At 40.0% G+C, this 21,028-nt stretch overlaps 2 protein-coding genes across 9 annotated transcripts in view; both read left to right on the top strand.

Moving 5' to 3' along the window:
- Nucleotides 1-3,173, top strand: part of HEATR5B (HEAT repeat containing 5B) — a 56,106-nt gene extending 52,933 nt beyond the window's left edge. For both annotated transcript variants that reach the window (XM_030447017.1, XM_030447016.1), the window contains exon 36: nucleotides 1,151-3,173. In XM_030447017.1, the coding sequence (XP_030302877.1) occupies nucleotides 1,151-1,455 (305 nt within the window). In that variant the 3' untranslated portion in view covers nucleotides 1,456-3,173. The remainder of the gene's footprint in view (nucleotides 1-1,150) is intronic.
- A 1,980-nt stretch (nucleotides 3,174-5,153) lies between these two features.
- The window catches only part of STRN (striatin), a 58,709-nt gene continuing 42,834 nt past the window's right edge, over nucleotides 5,154-21,028 (top strand). For 3 of the 7 annotated variants that reach the window (XM_030447021.1, XM_030447019.1, XM_030447018.1), the window contains exons 1-2: nucleotides 5,179-5,589; nucleotides 19,049-19,152. In XM_030447021.1, the coding sequence (XP_030302881.1) occupies nucleotides 5,284-5,589; nucleotides 19,049-19,152 (410 nt within the window). In that variant the 5' untranslated portion in view covers nucleotides 5,179-5,283. Of the gene's footprint in view, nucleotides 5,590-18,190; nucleotides 18,258-18,666; nucleotides 18,703-19,048; nucleotides 19,153-21,028 lie in introns of those variants that run through there. The other 4 variants (XM_030447022.1, XM_030447020.1, XM_030447023.1 and 1 more) reach the window with 4 other exon arrangements.

Raw genomic sequence — 21,028 nt, 5'->3', positions numbered from 1 at the left:
TTTGCTTCAGTAGATAGTATAAAGTATTTATGGATTATCTTTCAGTTAAGTTATTCTCTACTTGAAACAATGCATTTTCTAAAGATTTCCCCTGCCAGACATTTGGCTTTCAATATTTGTAACGTTCCTTGTAAAAATACTACTCTTTTTTGTTTATGTTTGTGGGTTTTTTTCCAAACGTAGTCCCTTGTTGGTATTTCTCTCCATTGATGATAAAACACTAAATGTAATTGAGCCCCATTCTGCTTCTGGCACAGTTGTTTGAAATATATTTTAAATGAGAGAGTAACTGAAGTGAAGGAGGAAACAAAACATCTGTTTTTTTACTAATGTTGGCTGGAGACAGTCACTCCATGAGTATGAATTTAGTTAAAACCTTAGGTTAAAATCATTAGTACTCTGATAACCTACACAATTTTAGATAAATGAGTTACCACTAAAGTTTAACTTCTTTGAGATAAAAAAATTATGATTAACACGTTACATATTTCAAAGACATCCTTGTATCCTTGCTTTATAACAAAAACTAACCCTGTTGCTTAAGTTCAGTTGCTTTTCTGTTCTAAAGATCAACACTTTTGATCCCTATGCCATTTTGGGCTGTGACCTCTTTAAGTTGTGCTTGCCCAAGAATAGCTGTGGTGCTAATTTTTGGATTGGAATCTTCCAGGATGGAGTAACATAGCAGACTTCTTCATGAACACTTGCACACTTACTGTGGTTCTTTTATGCTTATTTGGGAGCCTGATACTCAGACTCCATTGAGTAATGTTTCTGTTTGCTTGAAAGTGATTTGAAATCCTTTTAATATGATAGGCACTCCACATCTTATGATCTTTTAGCAATGATCTGCAATGCGATTGTGCAAAGGCATCTCTAAGGAAGTTGCCAGGAACAAAATAAGTGTGCTGAACAATAATAATAGAAGCTTGAAACGCAATCCTGGTAAGAAAGACTTGAGTGACCAGAAGACAGGAAACCGTCTGCGTTTCATTTGTTTTTTTATTTGATAATTTTTTATTACAGTGTTTATTGTCAGTTCTGGAAGCAAAATTACCCTTATTACTCTAGCAACTGATAAGATCAATTCTCTGTTGTTTTCTTCTTGGATATGGTTATTACATTTAGGTTTCTTTCCTTTCACTTTTAGGAGTGCAGTTGCTTGCCCTTCTCGTTCCCACTCTGATTTCCTATTTACTGAATGAAAATGCGTTTGCTTCCGCATCTACAGCTTCCAAGGATCTTCATGAATTTGCACTTCAGAATCTGATGCACATTGGTCCACTTTACCCACATGCTTTCAAGACAGTAATGGGAGCTGCTCCTGAATTAAAAACACGTCTAGAAACTGCAGTCCGAGCAAGTCAGGCCAGCAAAGCAAAAGCAGCTGCTAGGCAACCACCACCCACAGTACATTCCACCCCAACAATTAAACTGAAAACTAGCTTTTTTTGAATTACTTTTATTATTTTTGGACCATTCAATAGTCAGAAGCGTTACATTATTCCTGATGTGTTACTGCATTTATGTCTGTAATTTTGTGTAATTTGTATGTGAAAGGCTAATAGAGCTTTGTGCAATTACTTGAAATCCATGCATTACAAGGGAAGTGATCTTACTTGTATTTGTATAGATTTTTAGGAAACTGAATGTGATGGTATTTATGAGTTTGTGTTATAAATTACCCATCAAAAAAACCAAACCAAAACAAAAGCCAACAACCCACCCTACTAGGTATCTGGCTAAATAGTTTTATTTATTTTTAAAAGCTACCCCAAAGCTTTGAGTGGCTTTTGAAACCTGGTGATTATCCTGCCGTTGTGCAAACACTACCACAGCGGGGATGGAGGGAAACTGGGAAACTGTTATGCAGTGTTTACCGTGTATCATGGAGAGTTTCAAGCATAGAATTATGCACTTTGTCTTTTTAAAAACAAAGTTGGAAAGAGGATTGTCAGACCTTGTAGATCATTTCAGCTTGCATGAAAAAAAACCCCAACACAACTGAAGATAATTCAGCCCTTCTCAAGGTAAAGGATCAAGCATGCTGTCTTAATAAGTTGTCCTTATTTATGTGGTGTGTATTTTTTCAGGTCCATTTCCATGCTGGAAAATTAATAAAATATGCAAAGAATCTAATCCCCTATCTCTTCTAAGATATATGTTAAAGATTGCATTGGAAATTGAATTTCTAAAGAGAACTGCCTGCTGTGGTTTTGTAGGTGTAGACTTTGGCTCTTGAAAGGTGTGGTATGTATAGCAGTCTTCCTGTTGTACCAGAACCTGGCTGAAGTGCTCCTCTCTGTGTTCAGACTCCTCAGTGTTTAACCCTACTGCAAGATTTTAGTATCACTGGATGTAACAGTAGTCCTAGGTAAAGTTTCTGCTTCCTGACTAAGGAAGCAGAAGACAAGTGAGAGCCAGGCTCTTCCAGTTTTTACTTCCTCTGCCAGGCTTTTCTTTTTCGAAGAGCACATGGCTCCCCTCACTTCTGAGTTTGATCTGCAGGTTTTGGAGCTCAGAGCTCAAGTGCTTTGCTGCCTTTAGAGGGCAGAGCCAGTGACTCTGCTGCCAAACCTCATCCTTCCTATAGCCAGAAGTGCACAACCATGTATCTTCTTGTCTGTACAAAGCTGACTTACGTGAATTTTTTGACACTACTGTTGAATTATGGCCTTCTATAGGGATCTTTCTATACAACTCGCCCTATAGACCCACATAACAAGAAGCCACAGCTAGGTCTGTTCAGTTTCATCTCTGATATTTTTTTCTGGGTACTCTGTAAAAACTCTGCATTTCAGAAGCTTTTACTTTAACCCAAATAAAACAAAGGGATAGTAAATAGAATTTAATGTGATTAGTAGTTAGTTGAAGTACTTGTAGATTATTTTTGCAAAGTCACTAGCCTGGTCTCTCTCTGTAAAACCTTATATAATCCAATCCTTTGAGAACCTATGCAAAATGCTCTCTTGCCCTGTTGTATTTTGTGTGCAGAATATGTAACATAAAATCAAAAATGCTTTTATTTCACAGTGAATATTTTAGTACTAAAGTGAAGACACAACAAATGGTACATACTCTAAAGTTTCTAATGTTACTTTCATAAAGACTTTGTTCCATTGTCCTACAGGAGTAACAGATACATGCAGAAGTAAAAACCAGTATGTTGTAAATGAGAAAGTAATTTCACTAATTTTCATCTGTGTATGTGGAGTGGGAGTTGAACTGATGAAAACATTATCACATTCTAATAAGAGTTACCAGCACTACAAAGCTATTTTGCTCAGATGTTGTTCTGAACCTGTTTAACATTTGGGATCAAAATTGAGCACAGGTTTTGCAAGTAAAGCTAAGAAAATCATAGCCTCTTCTAGATTACCTTTCCCCCAAGTATAGTAATTAATGACATATATTTGTTGGGAAATTTTTGTCTATGATCAGGTTTTATTTACATTTTTATCTCAGCACTTTTATGTTTTGTTTAGAATCTAGTTTACAAGATGTCTGAAAACTCAGAGAAGGGGAGGGAAGTATAGCAATCAAGGATGACTTAGAAGTCTGTAGAAAACCAGAAAAGAGCAGAAGGGAAAATGGCACCAGATAATTGTAGAGGGGTAGAGAAGGGAGAGGTTTCTCTGCGTATACTGTTTCTGTATACAACATGCTCCGCTTTCACTTGTACACATCTTTCCTCAGTTTCTAGTCCTCATTTGCTTCTTTGCTTGCACTTGATACTAAAGGTATAACCATGTTTTTTGACATATTTTGGCATCAAATTTCATTTGATTAAAAAAAAAACAAAATAACTCAAAATGCCCGTGGTGCTTATTGTTCTTTGTCACCCTCCCTCTAATCTTTGTCAATGGCGTTTTAATGTGCTTTTTCATGAAGCTTCTTTGTGCTGTTCCCCCTAATGTCTTTCCTCTCTCTGTTTCCTTCCTTTCGGGATGAGCCTTGTTCTACCCCGGTTCCCTGCCGAGGTCTCCCAGGGCATGGTCCCTCTTCTTTCTGTACCTTTGCTCCTGTTCCCCTCTAAGCTTCCCTAGTTGTCTTTTCCTCTTTAAAAGCAAGAAGAGGTTATCCAGAAGCTGCAGCTCTTATCTCTTAAAGCTGGGTTACAAAGCAGGCGAGTACCATTTCGGAACAGCTAGGAGGAAGCAGGAAGCGCCGCTCCAGTGAGGAGCAGGGCGCTCCCGGTGCCCCCAGGGCACGGAGCGGGGCAGGGGGGCATCCCTCCTCCTCAGCACCTCCAGCGGCCTCCGTGGCCACACATCTTCCACACTCAGCTAGCACTTAGCCCCGCTGTCAAGCCTGGTGGTGGTGGTGGTGTGTTTGTCAGTCTGCAGCAAGCAGTGGTGTTGGTGTGTATGCAGCATGGGGAGCAAGGCTGCCTTTGTCTTCCTCTCTTTGGGGGGGAAAGCAGCGCTGCTGCCAGCTTGTGCCCTCAGCCTGGCGCTTTGCGGTCGCTCTGCCAGTACTTGGTTTTCCCTTGCTTCCAGAAGAGGTCACATGGTAATTCCTGAAAAATGTCAGTTTGCTCTCCTGAGCACTGCCGAGGATTTTTGAGCAACACCTGTGGCCCTGAGATGGATTTATGGTTTTCGTTGCTTTGAGGCTGGGTAGTGCTGAGAACGGGGCCGAAGCGTAAGAGCCCGGGGGTGAGGGCAGAGCTCGGTCAGAGTTAGTGGAACAGCTGCGAGACCCCCGCCCGTTTTATGTCCCCACGATGGGCTGCGAGCGTGACAAAGACTGCTCGGAGGTGGGGATTAGATTGATCTCTGCTCCCGTCGCTGCCGTGAGCTTCCCTCTCCCTCCCGCCGCGGCTCTGCGGGGCGGCAGTCGGGGCCTTCCCCCCGCGGTCTCCCTGTCCCCCGCTGCAGTCTCAGGCCAGGGCTGCGTTTCCAGCTGCGCCCTGCTACGGCCTGTCGGTCTCCACCCCAGGATGGCATATCCTGGTGATGAGGTTCGCTCGCTGCAACCTCATTCCTCGAAATAATTGCAGGGCGGAGGACAAAAAAGCGAACGCGGAAACCTTCCCGCCCCTCCTTAGCAGAACTACATTTCCCAGAATGCTATGAGAAGAGGGGGAGGGCCGGGGCTAATCGCTCTCTGGAATTGTCCCTGCCGGGGTACCGTAGCCGCCGGCGGGGGCGGCTGTCAGGCGGTGACGGCGGGCGGGACGCGCCCAGGTTGTTGCTGCTGCCGGGACGCGGCTGGGTGCGGGCGGCGGCTCGCGGAGGAGGGGGAGGCAGCGACGGGGAGCGCGGCAGACCCGGCCCGGCCATGGACGAGCAAGCAGGGCCCGGGGTTTTCTTCAGCAACAACAACAACAATAACGCCTTGCTTCTGCCTCCGCCGGCGGGCGGGCCGGGACTGGAGCCGGGAGAGGCGGCGGCGGCAGCAGCGGCCGCTGCAGCGGCAGCAGGAGGAGGAGGTGGCGGAGTAGTCGCAGGCTCCGGAGCTGCCGCACCGGTGTCGGCGTCCCGGGCTCAGTACAGCGTGCCGGGCATCCTGCATTTCCTTCAGCACGAGTGGGGCCGTTTCGAGGCGGAGCGCGCAGAGTGGGAGGCGGAGCGGGCGGAGCTGCAGGTAACACCCGCGACCTCCATCCACCACCCTCCCCGCTCGGGCGGTCGTTCCCCTCCGGCTGCGCAGGGCCGGGACCCCGGCCCTGCGCAGCCGGAGGGGAACGACCGCCCTACCCTCTCTCCCGGCTTCCCCCGTGCCCCTTCCCCCGTGAGGGAGCGGCCGCCCGGCTCCTCCGCGGGCCATTTCCCTCCCTCTCGAAGAGCGGCTGCCCCCTCGCCGCCGGCGGGCGGAGGGGCGTGACATGGCGGCCGGCCCTGAGGGGAGCGGCCCCCGCCCGCCGCACGGCTCTGGCCGCCTCGCCGGAGTTTTCCGGGTACCCCTCCAAGGCCGGCCGCCTAAGCTTGTCACCGGTTTCGTAACCCACTGTTAAAAATTGCCCCCGGCGACTTGTGCCCCCCTCTTGTGCCCTTGCTCCGTCGCGGCAGGCGGCTGCCCCTGGCACCCGGAGTTGGCTCGCAGCCCCTCTGGGCCCTCGGCCCCCAGGGGAAGGCCTGAGGGACTGGCTGCTGCTCCTTTGGTATTACGGGACACCCTGCGTAGTGTTTTCAGTTGAAAAGCTGTGGGGCTGATACGGTCATTAGTGTATTGAAGGGCTGATAGTGATCTTGTGATTAAAGAACTAGGGAACTGCTGGCCTAGAGCCACTACTGTCAGATATTTCAGTGATGGGCGCGTTACATCAACTGTAATAACAGTTGATAATGCAACCTTCCTTGTTCTTCCTCTTCGGCTTTCTTAACAAGAAAATCTGTTGTAAACCTTACTCTGTCCACATTATCAGCAGTTCTCAGTTGGCCGTGTTTGAGACTGGAAAGTGTCTATTCAGCTTCCTTGATAGGTCTCCTTTGTCTCTTGATTTCTGTCCATCTCTCTTCTTTCCATGTTTTTCTTTGAAAGCTCTGTCTTTGTCAAGAGAATATTGAGATTAGCAATGTGGCTCCTCTGTTTTTGGTTTGATGGATTGTTATTTTGGTTTTTTTTCAATTACTAAGGAAGTGATCTTTTTAATTGTGCTTTCTATGGTACCATCAAACAGTCGATCTGAGTGGCAGATGTGACATTCATCTCTGAGGGTTCACTTGTAGGAATTTAGAAAAAGTGGTCATAAGGACAAGAGAGTAATTTTTATTTTAGTTTAAGTGAGTCAATGAAAAGTTTATTCGCAACTGAATCATGTTTCTGTTCCTTACATCCAGTACATACCATGTTAAAAATAATATAGAAAGCTTAGTTGTTTATAAGAGCATAATGTGTCACATATCCAGTGGGGTCTCATAAATATCTTGACAGTTTTGCCATAGATGATGTCTCAAAAACTGCTTTGGAGAAAAAAAAAAACCTCTTCTAGAGAACCTAAGAAATTCTGGCACTGTGTTAGGGCTAACACCCATATTATAATGCCTGTCAATAGAGGCTTGAATGCTATTCCATCTCCTCCAAGTATCCCTCAAAAGCTTGATCAGTGTTATAGATGAGACAGAAGGAAAGAAGAGTATTTAAACTGTTTGCTGAAGTAATGCATTGTCAGTGGCAAAACTGAGAATATAACCCAATTACAAGTTAATTTGTTGAATGTCTTTGTGTCTTGCCAAAACATCTCAATAAAGTTATAATTAGCTGTGGTTGGCATTGCCACAAGCTGTAACAGCATTTATCTGCTGTGGAGTCATGTTTGGAAAGGTGCAAAATTCTTGGCAGTCTCTATAGACAGCAGGCTGTGACCATTTGCAGTTGAATGTTCTTTCATCTGTGTGAGAGGTTTGTGTTAGAGGTTCAGCAGCTACAGGATGGCTTTTGGAAATTGTACATGTGCTGCTGAAGGATGAGCAGCGTTAATTAAAAGCTGGTTCTGTGATCCTTCTGGAGCCTTTCATTGGCCTATATATTTGGAAGTGTTTAACAGAATAATGGAAATTTGGAGGTCGAGCAGTTTTTCTCTCTTGAGATAGAGATACAGTACTTTACTGGTCTTCCAGCCAGTGTAAATTTAAATGCTTTCTTGGGGTGCTCTGTGGCAGAGGACTTCTTTTGGTCATCTTTGTGTTATATATTTTATCTGCAATTCCACTTGTTTCTTAGAAGTAGAATTTTTTTATTTCCAGTTTCTTACCTGCCATAATACTTAAATACATCAAGTGCTTTATGCCACGGTTTTACTGTGTTTGACTCTTGCTCTGTAGTTGTTGGTTAGTTAAGTTGTACCCTCTGTCCAAAAAGCACCTTGTCAGTCAGTCCCACAGTGATTTCCTGTCTTCCTTATTATCCCCTCTGGGCTTGTTTCTCTTTTTGCTTTTGTTTTCTTTGTATTAAATTTGTGGAATTAAGCGCCCAATTCCGGTAGAATACCTTTCTGTTGTGTTACCTGATGCTTGTTCAGGGGACACAAACCTGAGTTTTTAACATGCATGAGTTGGCAGGCTAAGCAGCTTACTCTGTTCTTAGTTACTGGTCCAGTGTTGCCATTCCAAGGATTGTCTTCCTATCAAGTGCCTATATTTTTCTTTCCTTGGCAAATATCCATGTTTATTGTGACTTTCTAATGATTTTCTGTAATCTTTTAGAATTACTGTTGCCTCCATTAGGTAATCTTCCTCATTCAGGGTGAAAGGAGGACTTCAGTATTTAATCTATGCAAGTAGCATTAATAAGCTGTATGTTTCAAATCGAAATGAAAACAGAGTCATACAGGGTTTTCCCTAGGTACTTATCTGCTAATTATATGTTTCACTTTCAGTGCTTGCTTTCTGTTGTACTTTGACATCTGCAGATTGAAAAATGATCTTAAGAATAAACTTTCATAATGCCATGTGAAGTAATTAATTAGAATAAATACTAACATTATTAGTCCTTATTTTAGTATTCACAAAATTTGTTTTATAGCATTACTGTTTATTTTCCTATAAAGGGTTTCCCGTTCTGCAAAAGCTTTAACTTCAATTCTTTTTCATTCTGCTTTTTTCTGCACTGTGTTTGTGAGGCATTCCGCAGTTGTCATTATGTACTGGACAAGCCCTTCTCAAAATAGCCAAGAGTTTGATCAAATGCATGTGCAGGGCACTGGAATTCATATTTTCAATTGAGGCAAACAGGCTTTAAAATGCCTTCCACATTGGTGTCTTGGCTTAACTATACACCTTCGGACTGGTTGGAGGTGATTCTCCGTTGCTGATGTTATTTCTCTCTTAATTGGCCATTTACCACCTCTGGCAGAGATCGATGGTCACCCTGGCAGAGCTGAGCACTGCCCTTGTGCATCATCATTGCAGCAAGTGACAAAGCTTCTCAGCTCTGCTGCTTCTGGGAAGGATGAGCTTGGAAGGCATATGTGTGTGTATGGGCTTTGTTTTCACTACAAATTTTGTCTTTGCAAGCAATGCATATGTTGCTGTGGAAAGTTTTGCTTTCGACAAACATTTTTCTGGCAAAAATGCTGATTTGCAGACTTTGGCATTTCTTCATGGTTGACAAATGTTCTAAATTGCAACAAACTGCTGTGCTATGTAACTGCGTGTACAGTTGCCCTGTATCCTGCTAAAGAATTTTCTAGCTCTTGCCCTCTTCACTACTGAAGTTTTAATTTCTTCTAATTGATAACCAGTTCTTAAGAGTAGTAGACTAGCTTGGAGTAGTAGAACCTGATAGAGTTATGTTAAAATAATTTTTCTTGGGTAAAGTTTCATTTGAAAGAGTTTACAGAGAAATTAGGGGGGATTTGTGGATACCATGTGCTTGTCTTTCCACAACTTTTTTAAAGTATTCCTTGTAAGTATTCCTTAAAGTATTCCCTATCATTCTTAATGATAGGGAAAGAGTTAATGAAATGGAGTAAAAATGTGGTTAAATTATAGCAAACAACTGTAATAAAAGGAACATGATAGAAATTATAGATAAACACTTGAGTTGTGTTATGGAGGTCAGATTTAGTAACATTAACTGTCCCGGGGGGGGGGGGGGGGGGGAGGAGGAGGGAGCAGGGTGTCCTGGATGGTAGTTTCCCCCCCAGCCCTTGCTGCTGCTTTTCTGAGGCAAGAGGCAAGGTGGTGAAAGCAGGCACAACATGGCAAGATTGTGTTCTTGGAGACAGACAAGTTAAAGTAATGAGAAGGGGTAAATCAGACAGATGGCTGTGGCTATTAATAGTGTGGTTTAGGACATTGGTTACTTGATGCAGAAATAGTTGATATTTACAGTTTGTTGGCTTTTAGATAATGGTCCTCTTGCTGGATTAAGTTTCTAGTTAAAAACCATTCTGATCATAATCTGCAAATATTGCTCAGAGACAAAGTAATGAGCAGTGAGTTGATAAAATCAGTTAGTTAGTGGAAAACCCAAGATTTGGCTTGGTCAAAAAACCAAAAGATAAAATAGTCTGAAGCAGTGCTTTGTAAGTTTTCCAAATATGATGTGGGGTATATCTTTGAGATGCTGTGTGATAGATGAACTGGCAGAAGTGCTGTAGAAGTCTTTGATAAAATGTTTTTTTCTTATAAGGCAAATAGTACAAAGAAAACAGTGACTATTTTTAAATTCCTCTCCTCCTCAGAAGGACAATATTTTCAACTTTATTGTTTTAAAAACGTCAGATGAATCAGAAGAAAGGGAAACAAAAGAAATTATGATCACAATACTGAGATGCTGTTTAGTTGGGAAGATGATGCTAAATGGGCCTTGGTAACTGCCAGATATTATTTCTTTTGCTAAGTTTTTTTTAACAAACTTTCTGGTTGCCAAATTCATGTGAAGCAAAGAAGCGAAGCTTCTGTACTCTTCTCTCCTGTTTGCTTATATGCATGAGTGCCAGCTAATCCCAATATACTCATTGATAAGATGTCATAGCTTGTTTCATTTAAGACAGGAGGATTAGTTGGGAGTAAATTTTCAGTGACAGAAGAGTTGCATTATATGAATTTGTAGCTTCTGTAGAGAAGTAGAATGTAAATAGAAACTGATGAGACTGTTTCTTTGAAGGTCTGTACCCGATTTTTATAGTTGTTTAATTTTGTTTTGTTGTATAAATGAGCTGCATGTTTCCCAGCATCAGATTTTCCTGTTCTTCCCAGATCTGTTAAACTTGTAATTTACTTTATGCGTAGTGAAGATGTTTCTTAAATGGGCTGCATTCTTATAAAGTGCTGCTGTAAATATTAAGGGGTGGTGAACAGTTTTGCACTGTGATACTGTCTCTGAGTGGACTTCAGAGCTTACAGTCACTTTTCACAGAAAGTTATCCTTCAAAAAAGATTTTCTGATTTTCATGATTTGCTACAGAATTGTTGAGTTAAGCAATAAAGAAAATAAGGTGTTACAGTCTGGGTGGGAAATTTTGTTTGTCAGTGTCAGGTTAGCATATGGTGAAAATCCTATGTGATCTATGTGAAAATCTTTGTTAGTGTACATTTATAATTCAAATCAGTATCTCTGCAATGTCCTGCTCAAATTGTGGCTCTTTCCTTTCTTTTAGAAGTCTTGGCTCATGTCAGTTTTATTGCATCAGGGGTAAGTAACTTTGCACTATTTAAATAACAAGTTGCAAATATAACAGCCTTTATCAACATTTCAATAGACACTGAAATAATTTTTACTAATTCTAGAACAGGCTGTGTAAAATTCCCCAAGGAAGATCACATGCAATCTTCAGAGACTTCTGGTTAATCTTAATTTAATGCTGGAAGAGGTAAGGCTGTAAAAATGCCAAGCCTCAAGTAAAACTGATATCCATACACTGTTTGCTGAGAAAATAGGTGTTGGTCAGCAACTAACTCACGTATTTAGCTTCGTGAGGCTGCTGGGCCTTTTCAAGTCCTCCTTTCCAAGTTCTTTAGCCAAGAAGTGGCAAGAACTGATTTAGAAATAGATGAGGCATTGTTATGTTTTGTTTTTAAATGCTGAGAAGCACCTAGATAATTGAAACAGCTCTTCTGAATCACTTCAAAGTACCCAGGATCCAAGCTTTGCGGACAGTACACTGGAGGTAGAGGCACTCTAAAAAAGGAAAGCAAAAATCACTTTATCATAGTGACCTATTCTTTAAGGGCCTGTAGATGGATTTATCTAGGGGATCTTCTTTATCCAATTTGAAAAAAGTTTGCTGTATTCTAACTAAAACTGAATATTTTGAAAATAACAAAGTGACAAGACTGTAGTGTGGAAAGACTGCCTTTTTCCTGCAAGCCAGGAATATGTTTCCCTTTAGGGCAGTCACATAGGGCAGGATTGCAAAAGCATTGGAACAAAAATGGCACGCTTGGTATTCATATCCAAGCTTGTAAACAGGAGGTGAGAACAAAATCAGTTATTTTTGTATTTGTTTCATTTGATGCTCTAATTAGTTCAGGGTAGTAGTACATGCTTGAATTCAAGGAGTAGCTGCTCCTGGCTGTAGGAGCAAGAAATGGGAGTGTGCTGACTGCTTTTACAGAATGCTCATGTGGTCATCAAGTCTGGTTCACTCCTCTTTTTGTTACCAAAGCCAAATCTACAAATCTCCTACAGATTTATTCTCCCTTGTTGTGCTATACTCCAAGTGAATGATTCAGCCTGTGAACTTCATTGTCTCTGTTTAAATGTGGGCACAAATCTATTTATCAGGACATGTGCTTACTGCTGTTGCAGCATTTCTGCCTTTCTTGTACAGCAAATGGAAAAGAATTGTATTTGAACATTTCAAATTTAGACTCCAGCACATAATACGTGATTATTTTGTGATATGTTACTGCAGTTTTGCCTGTAGAGTTACACAACATTTGAAACTTGCTCTCTTTTTATCTTTATATCACTGTACATAAAGTGTGCTCCTGGGACTCAAAAGGAAAAAAAAAAGTTAACCATCACCACTTAATTAAGTGTACTGCAAAAATGACTGGAGGATTAGAGAAAGTTTTTACTTATGAAGAATGATTCAGTAAGTTGAATGTACATTCCTTGGCTAACTCAGCAACTATTTTGATGTTTGGAGTTAGCATAGTGGAAGGCAGCACTGAAGAGTGAATAAGAGCAAGACTGATTGTCTGAACAGAGATCTGCCTGGAAACTTCAAACTGCAGAAAGAAAAATCTTCCTGTTGTTCGAGCTGCTTAAATTTGTAATCAAGGTGTTGCCAGAAATAAGTTACTAAATCATGTGTGATTCTGAATGGTCTATTAGGGTTTTGAATTCCTTGGTAATAAATTGTTTTCAAACAATCTTTTCAAAGAGGTGAAGAACATAATAAATGGCATTTTCAATGACCTTGTTTTATCATAAGCTGTATCTTTGATCTCTTCTGGATGTCTTAATTTTTTTCAGGGCTTAGATAATTTGCCAGTACCAGATTGGTGGTATCATCCAACATAAACGTGCAGGTGATAAACAGGCTGAAGCACTTCTGTGGGGGGTGAAGCTAAATATGTCCCTGTGCCTGCCACTCGTTTCAGCCTGTGGCCCCGCTTCAGTTTTCTGTCACAGTAAATGGCTACAGGAGCTTACAAAATCTTCTCACCCTCTCTTGCTTGGAGTGCTAGTGGGTTTGTCTTGCAGTTTTAAATATGGTGCTTGAAAAATTGTTTGCCAGTAGTACTAGACAACTGATAATCCCTTCTCCTACCTGTTTTTATCTCTTCTCCTCTCACTTCTTCCATGGCATACCTACACTTATTTACAAATATAGTTAGAAATGTAACACTTCAGTGAGCCAACTATGAACTAAAGTACTCATCGACATCAGCCTGCAGAATCCTTCTGGCAGATCTCAGTAGACTGATTAGAGCAACTATTGGAAGCTAATTCATTTGTATATGTATTTAGTTATTTTAGCTATCTGTATTGGGGTTTTTTGCAATACTTTTCTTGCAGGTCTTTTTCTTTCTCTTCCTTGTTCTCTTTAAACTTTGTTGAATGATGCCTGTTGACCTTCAAGTGCCCATAAATTTTAAGTGAGGCTTATTTTAAAATCTTAAGGTAAATGTTTTAAAGAAAAGAAGGTAGAGGCTTTTTATAGTTCTTGAGTCTTAAGAGTTAAGAAAAAAATTTTAAAATCACCCTTGTACTTGGAATAGCTGTAAAATTCAGGCATTGATAGAAATTGATAATAAGCATGCATCATTTATTTAGCTGAGTACTGCTATCATTTATTTAGCAGGCATAGTATTGTTGCTTTTTAAACATACTCTGTAAAAGGTAAATATTTATTAATCTCTTGCTTTTTTGTAATGTGAAGGTGTCAGCCTAAAAAGGTGTGCAGATGTAATACAGTTTTTAACACCCTTGCCATTGTGGTTGCTGATTCCAGGAAGTGTAAATTTTTGGTTAAAGTTTTTAAACGTTGGTAAAATCCAGATTTATAAAGATGCAATTTAATTATTTGCTTATACTGTTGTGACTGCTAAGCCTGTACTAGGAAGTCAGCAACATTTTAAAAAAATGCTTCTAACTCAGTACTACCTAAAACATTGCCTCACCCTTTTGCCTACTTGATAGTGATGACCTTCAGAGCTTTTTAGGAATTTCTTAAGAAAACAATGTTATTTCATGGGAGACATTTTTTTAAACATAGGAATGAATGTTACTTTTAGAACTCTTGGTAAAGGTATTGAGTAGTTAAGATAACTACAATGCTATTAATTTAGACCAAATGCACAGGAAACTTAGAAGTTTTCTTGCAGTTGATAATACTAAAATCTTTAATGAGGTAAAGTGAAAAAAATACTAGACTACATAATTGTAGCCAAAAAATACTGTTCAGGGCATCTTCCTTTGCAGTATTTTTTTTTTTTTTTTCCTTCATCTCACTCTCTTGATTTTAATTTCACAATTGAGCTGTGATACAGTAACTTGTAGCTCTTAGCCTGGAATAAACTTGATGCAGAGGCTGCCTTGATTCCTTGCCGCAGAACCAGCGGGGCCGGGTGCTCAGCGGAGATGATGGGCCCCACCCATAGGGCAGGGAGCGATACGAGTTTTTGCCTGATCCCCGTAGGCGTTTTAGAGGTTTGTGATGACTGACTTAGAGCTTGATGCATTTTAACCTTATTAGCTAGGAGGTCAGTAGTCGCAGAACCTGTTTGTTGGGCATATTTATGAATTCTTGAAATTTTTGGCAAACCTCCCCAGGAGTGGCCAAAGCAAAAGAGGAAGGACAGTGTTGCAGATCACTCAGTGAGGAAACAATCCTTCTTTGCTCTGCTACTCCCTCAGGTACTGAAGACTTCAGGTTTGACTTGCAATGAAGCTGCAGCCGTGGGAGATGGCCTGAGCAGTGCCAATCTGTTGATAAAATTCTGTCATTTACATCTAAATTATAAGAAGACTGTAGCTGTACAGTTCTCAGTTGAACACATATTGTGTTTAAACCTTCTTGCACTTTCAGTGTTTGCGAAGACATTTAAATGGGTATTGGCTAAATATTTTAGTTGGAAATGGTGAACCTAGAGTTAGCACTGTTTTGTTCTAGAAATGGAAAAAATACCGCTAGATCGCATATCCTGGCTTTTTAGATATTTCAATTCAGTGTATTAATTTACTCAGTTTAGAAATTGTTTCATTTACGATATGAACATTTAGGTTCCTTGGTATATGTTCAGTTAATTGCCAAACATCGTAAAGAACAAAATCTGCTTATGACATACAGACTGTTACAGTATTATTTTTACTATAAAATTTAAGTTATTATTTTAATGCTGTCCATATGTTCATTGAAAACAAACATGAATATTATAATTAAGAATTTCTTAAATAAAACTTGAATTTTCATAGATAAATCTGCATATATAAATTTTCTCCATTCTGGTGAGACCCCACATGTCCAGCTCTGGAGTCCTATTCACAAGAAAGACATGGACCTGTTGAAATGGCTGCAGAGAGGGACACAAGAGTTATTAAGAGGATGGAACACCTCTTCGGTGAAGACAGTCTGACAGTTGGGGTTGTTTGGCCTGGAGAAGAGAAGGCTCCACGAAGTGGCCTTCCAGTACCTGAAGGGGCCTACAAGAAAGCTGGGGAGGGACTTTTTACAAGGGCATGTTGTGATAAGAGAAGGGATAATGATTTTAATCTGAAAGAGGGCAGATTTAGACTAGGTTTTAAGAAGAAATTTTTTACAATTAGGGTGGTGCATCACTGGAACAAGTTAGAGAGAGGTGGTAGAAGCCTCATCCCCAAAAACATTCAAGGCCAGGTTGGATGGGGCTTTGAGCAACCTGATATAGTTGAAGATGTCCTGGCTGTCTGCAGATGGGCTGGACTAGATGACCTTCACAGGCCCCTTCCAACCCAAGCCATTCAGTGATTTTATGATACAACTGATGTTTTGCTGTGCACTGAGGCTGACTTAATTGTAATTATACAGTACTTACATAAATGAGGGATAAGGGCTGCTAACATCCTGTGGGAAAATTCTCCTTGCTTTTTGTATATTATGAAAATGACCAAATGTAACCATTCTCATTTTCAGAGCCAGAATTTCTCAAAACTAGTGAATATTAAACATAAGGATGCAACTCAGCAGAAAATAATGAACAAACTATGCTAGAAAACTATACAGCCTCCAAGGAGAGAGCAAAAAACTATTCTTGAACCCTCTGGTGCACTTGTCTGTTTCTTGATTGCCAGTAAAACTACATCTCTGTTAAGTATGCAGTAACCTTGGAAGATCCTGGTGATAATCTTGCGTAGGCCCAGAGAGACAGTGCTTGGGCCATGAATTCTACTCTGTTGTTGCTTTTCAAGTAATAAACACAAGGATTTCATAGAAGTCCAGGAAAATGAAAAGTTGTAAGACATCAGTAAGAGTGCTGACATACGCCTGATAATAAAACATGTCCAAGGAATCAGTTGATGTTTCTTCCAGTGCTTGTTCTTCCTGCACAATATGTATGTAGTATATACAGCCTGCCCATGGCCTTGAGGAGGTAGAGCACAACCTGTTCATGTTGAATCATAAGGCTTACATGCTCCAGAGGAAGAGTTAGGAACATTTACATTATTTTACGTGCTTAAGAAGCTTCTTATGACAGTTTTGAATCTTGGTTCTTAAGTGGTTAGTCAGACAAGTCACAGAGCAAGGCCTGCCTGGTATTGGAAGTCTGACTCTGCTCTTTTTCATGTGAAGGAGGTATCATATGATATTTCTTAAATCCATCTATGTCTCTCTTTCTTACAAAAGTAAGCTGTCAAAACTACTCAGAAGTTACTTTTTTTTTTTTTTTTGGTTAGGCTGCTGCCAGTAGAAGATGACTTTAATCTCACTTGTTCTGATGGTAATGGTGGTTTGACCCTTGTAGTAGAGCAGTGTGTGAGCCAGGCCATTACTGGCTGTCCTTTGCCAACCTGCAGGGTGAAAATGCTTCATTCCAGCCTGTTCAGTCAGCTTGTTCTTAGCTAGAAATTACTTGCAAGCAGCAGGTCACATCATAGATCATGGCTTCTGTTCTGATGGCATTGGGTGATTTTTTTTTATTCCAGCCAAATGCATTTATATATATATATCATTTTTTACAGACTTTTTTGTTTGTTTGTTAAGAGGGCAGTTTTTATTTTCACTGAGCCTCTTTGGAGGCAGGGAGAGACAAATCACTATCGCGCCAATATGAATTACTGATTTCTGTACAGCTACTGCACACTAAGCCATATGTGCTTTGGGTGTTCCTCTTGTTTCTAAAGACTTTGTCATGCTGACATGCTTCTTGCACAGTTACATTCAGTGTAAGAAATGCTGACTCCAGAGATGCCAGCGTTTCTTTCTTCTTTGCCGTCCCCTAAACTTGAGCATAAAACGGATGGTAGCAATTCAGTTGTAGTTTTTTGTTCATTCCAGTTTGAGTGTTGAGGAAAAGATTGATGCCAGAGCAACACAGGCCTTGCTTTTGATTCAGCTGAGGTTTTTTTGGCAGTCAAATGCATTTCCCCTGTTAAAGGTGAAGACTTCATTGGAGAGCAGCCAGTGTTCTTCACTCGTCATAAACTGGCTGCTCTAGTTGGTGACTGGTGGTTAAGGATTGTTCAGGTGTCTGTCAAGCTGTTTACTGGCTGTACTTAAGCAATGAAATTATGCTAGCTAATGTCATATTTTAGAGCAGCTTCTATATTTGGCCATGAGCAAATGGCCTTTTGGAGTAAGAGTTGTCTTGCCTGATGATGAAAATTCAACTGAGTTTGTTGTGTTCATTACTCTTACAACTGGTGAAGAGAAAATGTTGTTCACAGGCCCTTTTTTCTCACCTTGGGGTAAAGATCTGAAGACAAAGAAGTTATTCTCCATTAACTAAAATATCTGGCTACTGCTTGCCAGGTTGTGGCAGGTAAAGAGAGGAGACATCCTGCTCATTTCTCTCAGGCTTTTGCTAGATATTGGTACAGACTGAAGTACCTGCAGAAAACAGGGTCTATTGAGCTTCAGTAGACAACTGTATGAACAAAAGGCTTACTGGTCTTCATGTTCAGCAGCTGATGACCAGTTGCCTTTTAACCTGTTTGTCCTTCCTAAGGCAGAGCTGAAGTACCTGGAGACTTAGCTGCCAAGGCAGCAGAAAGCTGCTCATCCTGAAGGTGGCAGGTGACTTGCAGTGCAGGGGGGGCTGAGGCTTGAAGTGCTGACTGCCTGTTGGTATTTTGATCTACAAGTCTTAATGCATTGAGAGAGCACAAGAACCTGCCTCTTATGGGGGACTTGACTTGAGCATGAGCTACAAAAGCAGGTACTTATGCCTGTGTGATTAGGAACCAATGTCTTCTATTTATCATTCTTTTCTATTTAAAGGAGATTTTTCACATGCATATAAATACTTATTCTCTGCTGTAAGTCAGTAAAGATTAGGTGCCTGCTTTTTTATTTACTTGTATACCATTTCTTTCATCATGTCCCTCTCCAAAATATCTTTTCCTGTTTTCCTTTATTCCTCTCTCTCTTAACTGCAGTATTTCTGGAGAGCTTTCTTTAACCTATTTTAGTGAGTATTATAATTAACACTTGGCACTGTATTGCAAACAGGGTTCTAGTTTTCTTTTAGCTGAACATGCTGTACTTCAGTTCCTTGACTTGTATCATATATCCAACATGTATCTGTAGCACAGTACACTAATTATATACTACTTCAGTTAGTGAGCAGAAATACTTTTATCATCTTCTCTTGATTATTGTTGGTAAAGCTTTTATCTGCTGAAGGCTTTTTGTATGCTTATTTTATTTATTCCTTATCCTTCATTGAATGTTTAGCCAAAAGAGGAAATAAACTCCGTCAAACAAACTAAAATAGCTTTATTTCTTCTTTTTTTTTTTTTTTTTTTTAATCTGTAAAGAACACGCAGTTTAGGAAGTCTGTCTATGTGGTGTTTTTTCTAAGCATTTAGTGTTTACAAAACACAGTGAAGGCAATTTCTTTTGAATTGAACTAATAAATTTTAAAGTAACTTGGGGGGAGACATGCTCCTAAGTTATACTGAATGGTTTTGAGGAAGCAGATTCTAAATTGAACACTTCCTTTTGCAGGCCCAGATAGCCTTTCTTCAAGGTGAAAGGAAAGGACAAGAAAATCTGAAGAAGGATCTGGTGAGAAGAATCAAAATGCTGGAATACGCGCTTAAACAGGAAAGGTAGGCTGCTTTAGTGAGGAGTGCATGGGGAAATGCTGGAGACAGATACTTTCCTTTGCTTTTGTATTTGACAAAAACCATGAAATATTTCTTCTGTATATATTCACATCTCAATTTGGCAAGTATACTATATATTATACTTTACAATATACTTATGTATTATACTAAATAAACCTAGTAGTCTAAGTGTCCACATTATGATAGAAACAGTGGCTAACACAGTGTGATTCCAAAAGCATGCAAATAAAACCCATAATTGATCAGTGACAGTATTTTTTTCCTTTGGTAAAAATCTAACTGTACTAACTCTACAGATTATACCCCAGAATTATAGTTTATTCTCTTTTTGTTTAAAGTACTAACTCTGTTTAATAATCCCTGACAAATGAAACCTTGAATGGCTACCTTCAGTTTAGTAATTATTAGTTTTTAATTTTGCTAAGTGCTTAGTCTTTTCAGTGTGGTAGGCTCTACAGGAATATCTTGCAGAGGCTAATTGTGTGAGAACTGAAAAAATGTTTGTGTTTACCATTTAATCAAATGTCTGTTTCTTTGTTCATGGGGATTTCAGTACAAGTTTCCAGTCTACCATATTGTTCCTATATATAAATCCCTGTTGTTCTAATCTTTGAGGCAAATAAATTGGGGTTTTGTCATGTTTCCGGAAGTCTTGTTGTTCAACTGATTGATTTTAAGCCAAGTTTAATTTTAAAATTTCTTTTTTAGTAGATTTTTAAAGAGTTATTGACCAAAGAGTATATATATGGTTATATTGAAAACCTATCATTACTTACATACCATTTTCCTATAATTTCTACTTCTATTTAATAAAATATTAATAAAATAAACCTCTCTTAAATAGTTTGCATGAGTAAAATAAGTTTTAAAATATATACATATGTTAATGAGGAACATATACTAATGAGGAATCTGTCACGGCTTAACACTGGCCCGGCAATTAAACTGAATAACTCTGCCCAAACCAGGACAATATTGCAGCTTCCAAAGGACACTAGTAATAGTACATCACTGCATTGCATTGAGAATTGCTCATCTTGCATGGGCTGCTTTAGCATGTCATGTCATGAGACACGAATTGTTGCACTGCCCAGTTTGGCTCTTTCCTTAGCAACCAGTTCAGAAACCAGCATAGAGCTGCAGCCGGTTTCCTGGCCAGCAGTGGCCTCAGGGCTCCTGCTCCCTTTGGGGAGTTCTCGCAGGAATGCTTCAGGTAGACAACCTGTTTACCCAGGCCTTGTTATGGCACTGTTTTTATATTCAATAGCACATAAAAATATCAAATGTATACGTAATGGAGATTGCAGTTTATAGCTGTGGAAAGGCTTTTGAGGAAGGATTATGAAGATGAGAGTCACTTTAAAAGAAGACAGAGGCAATGGAGTACATTTTTGTGCATTTCTAGATGCGTATATAAATTCTTGTATTTGAAAACTGGGGGAGCTGTTCCTCATAACTTAGAGATATCTCCAGTACTTCATGTACAAAACTCAGATAAATGAGTAGTTTATCTAATATTATCAGACTGTGTAAATACATTTCCATGTACTATCAAAGAAGCTTAGTAAGATTTTAAAAAAATCAAGTATTAAACTTACCTGTGGATAGTGAAAATGTCCCTCAGTGCATTCAGTAAAATCCACCCAGATTAAGACATTTAAATCCTAATGCAGTAGTCACGGTCAGGATTAGGAAGAAGCACCCAGTGACTCTCATTATCCTTTTTTACATAAGCATCTTTTGTATTTTCTTGGTCTGTATTTTTTTTTTTTTTTGTCAGTGTGTGGGTTACTTGGGTCAATAAGCTGCAGTCTGCTGATCCATTTTAATTTGACAATTTGAGGATGGATGTGCAATG

Source organism: Calypte anna, chromosome 3, assembly GCF_003957555.1.
Source record: "Calypte anna isolate BGI_N300 chromosome 3, bCalAnn1_v1.p, whole genome shotgun sequence".
Lineage (NCBI taxonomy): Eukaryota > Metazoa > Chordata > Aves > Apodiformes > Trochilidae > Calypte > Calypte anna.
This window is presented reverse-complemented; position numbering and strand designations above follow the sequence as displayed.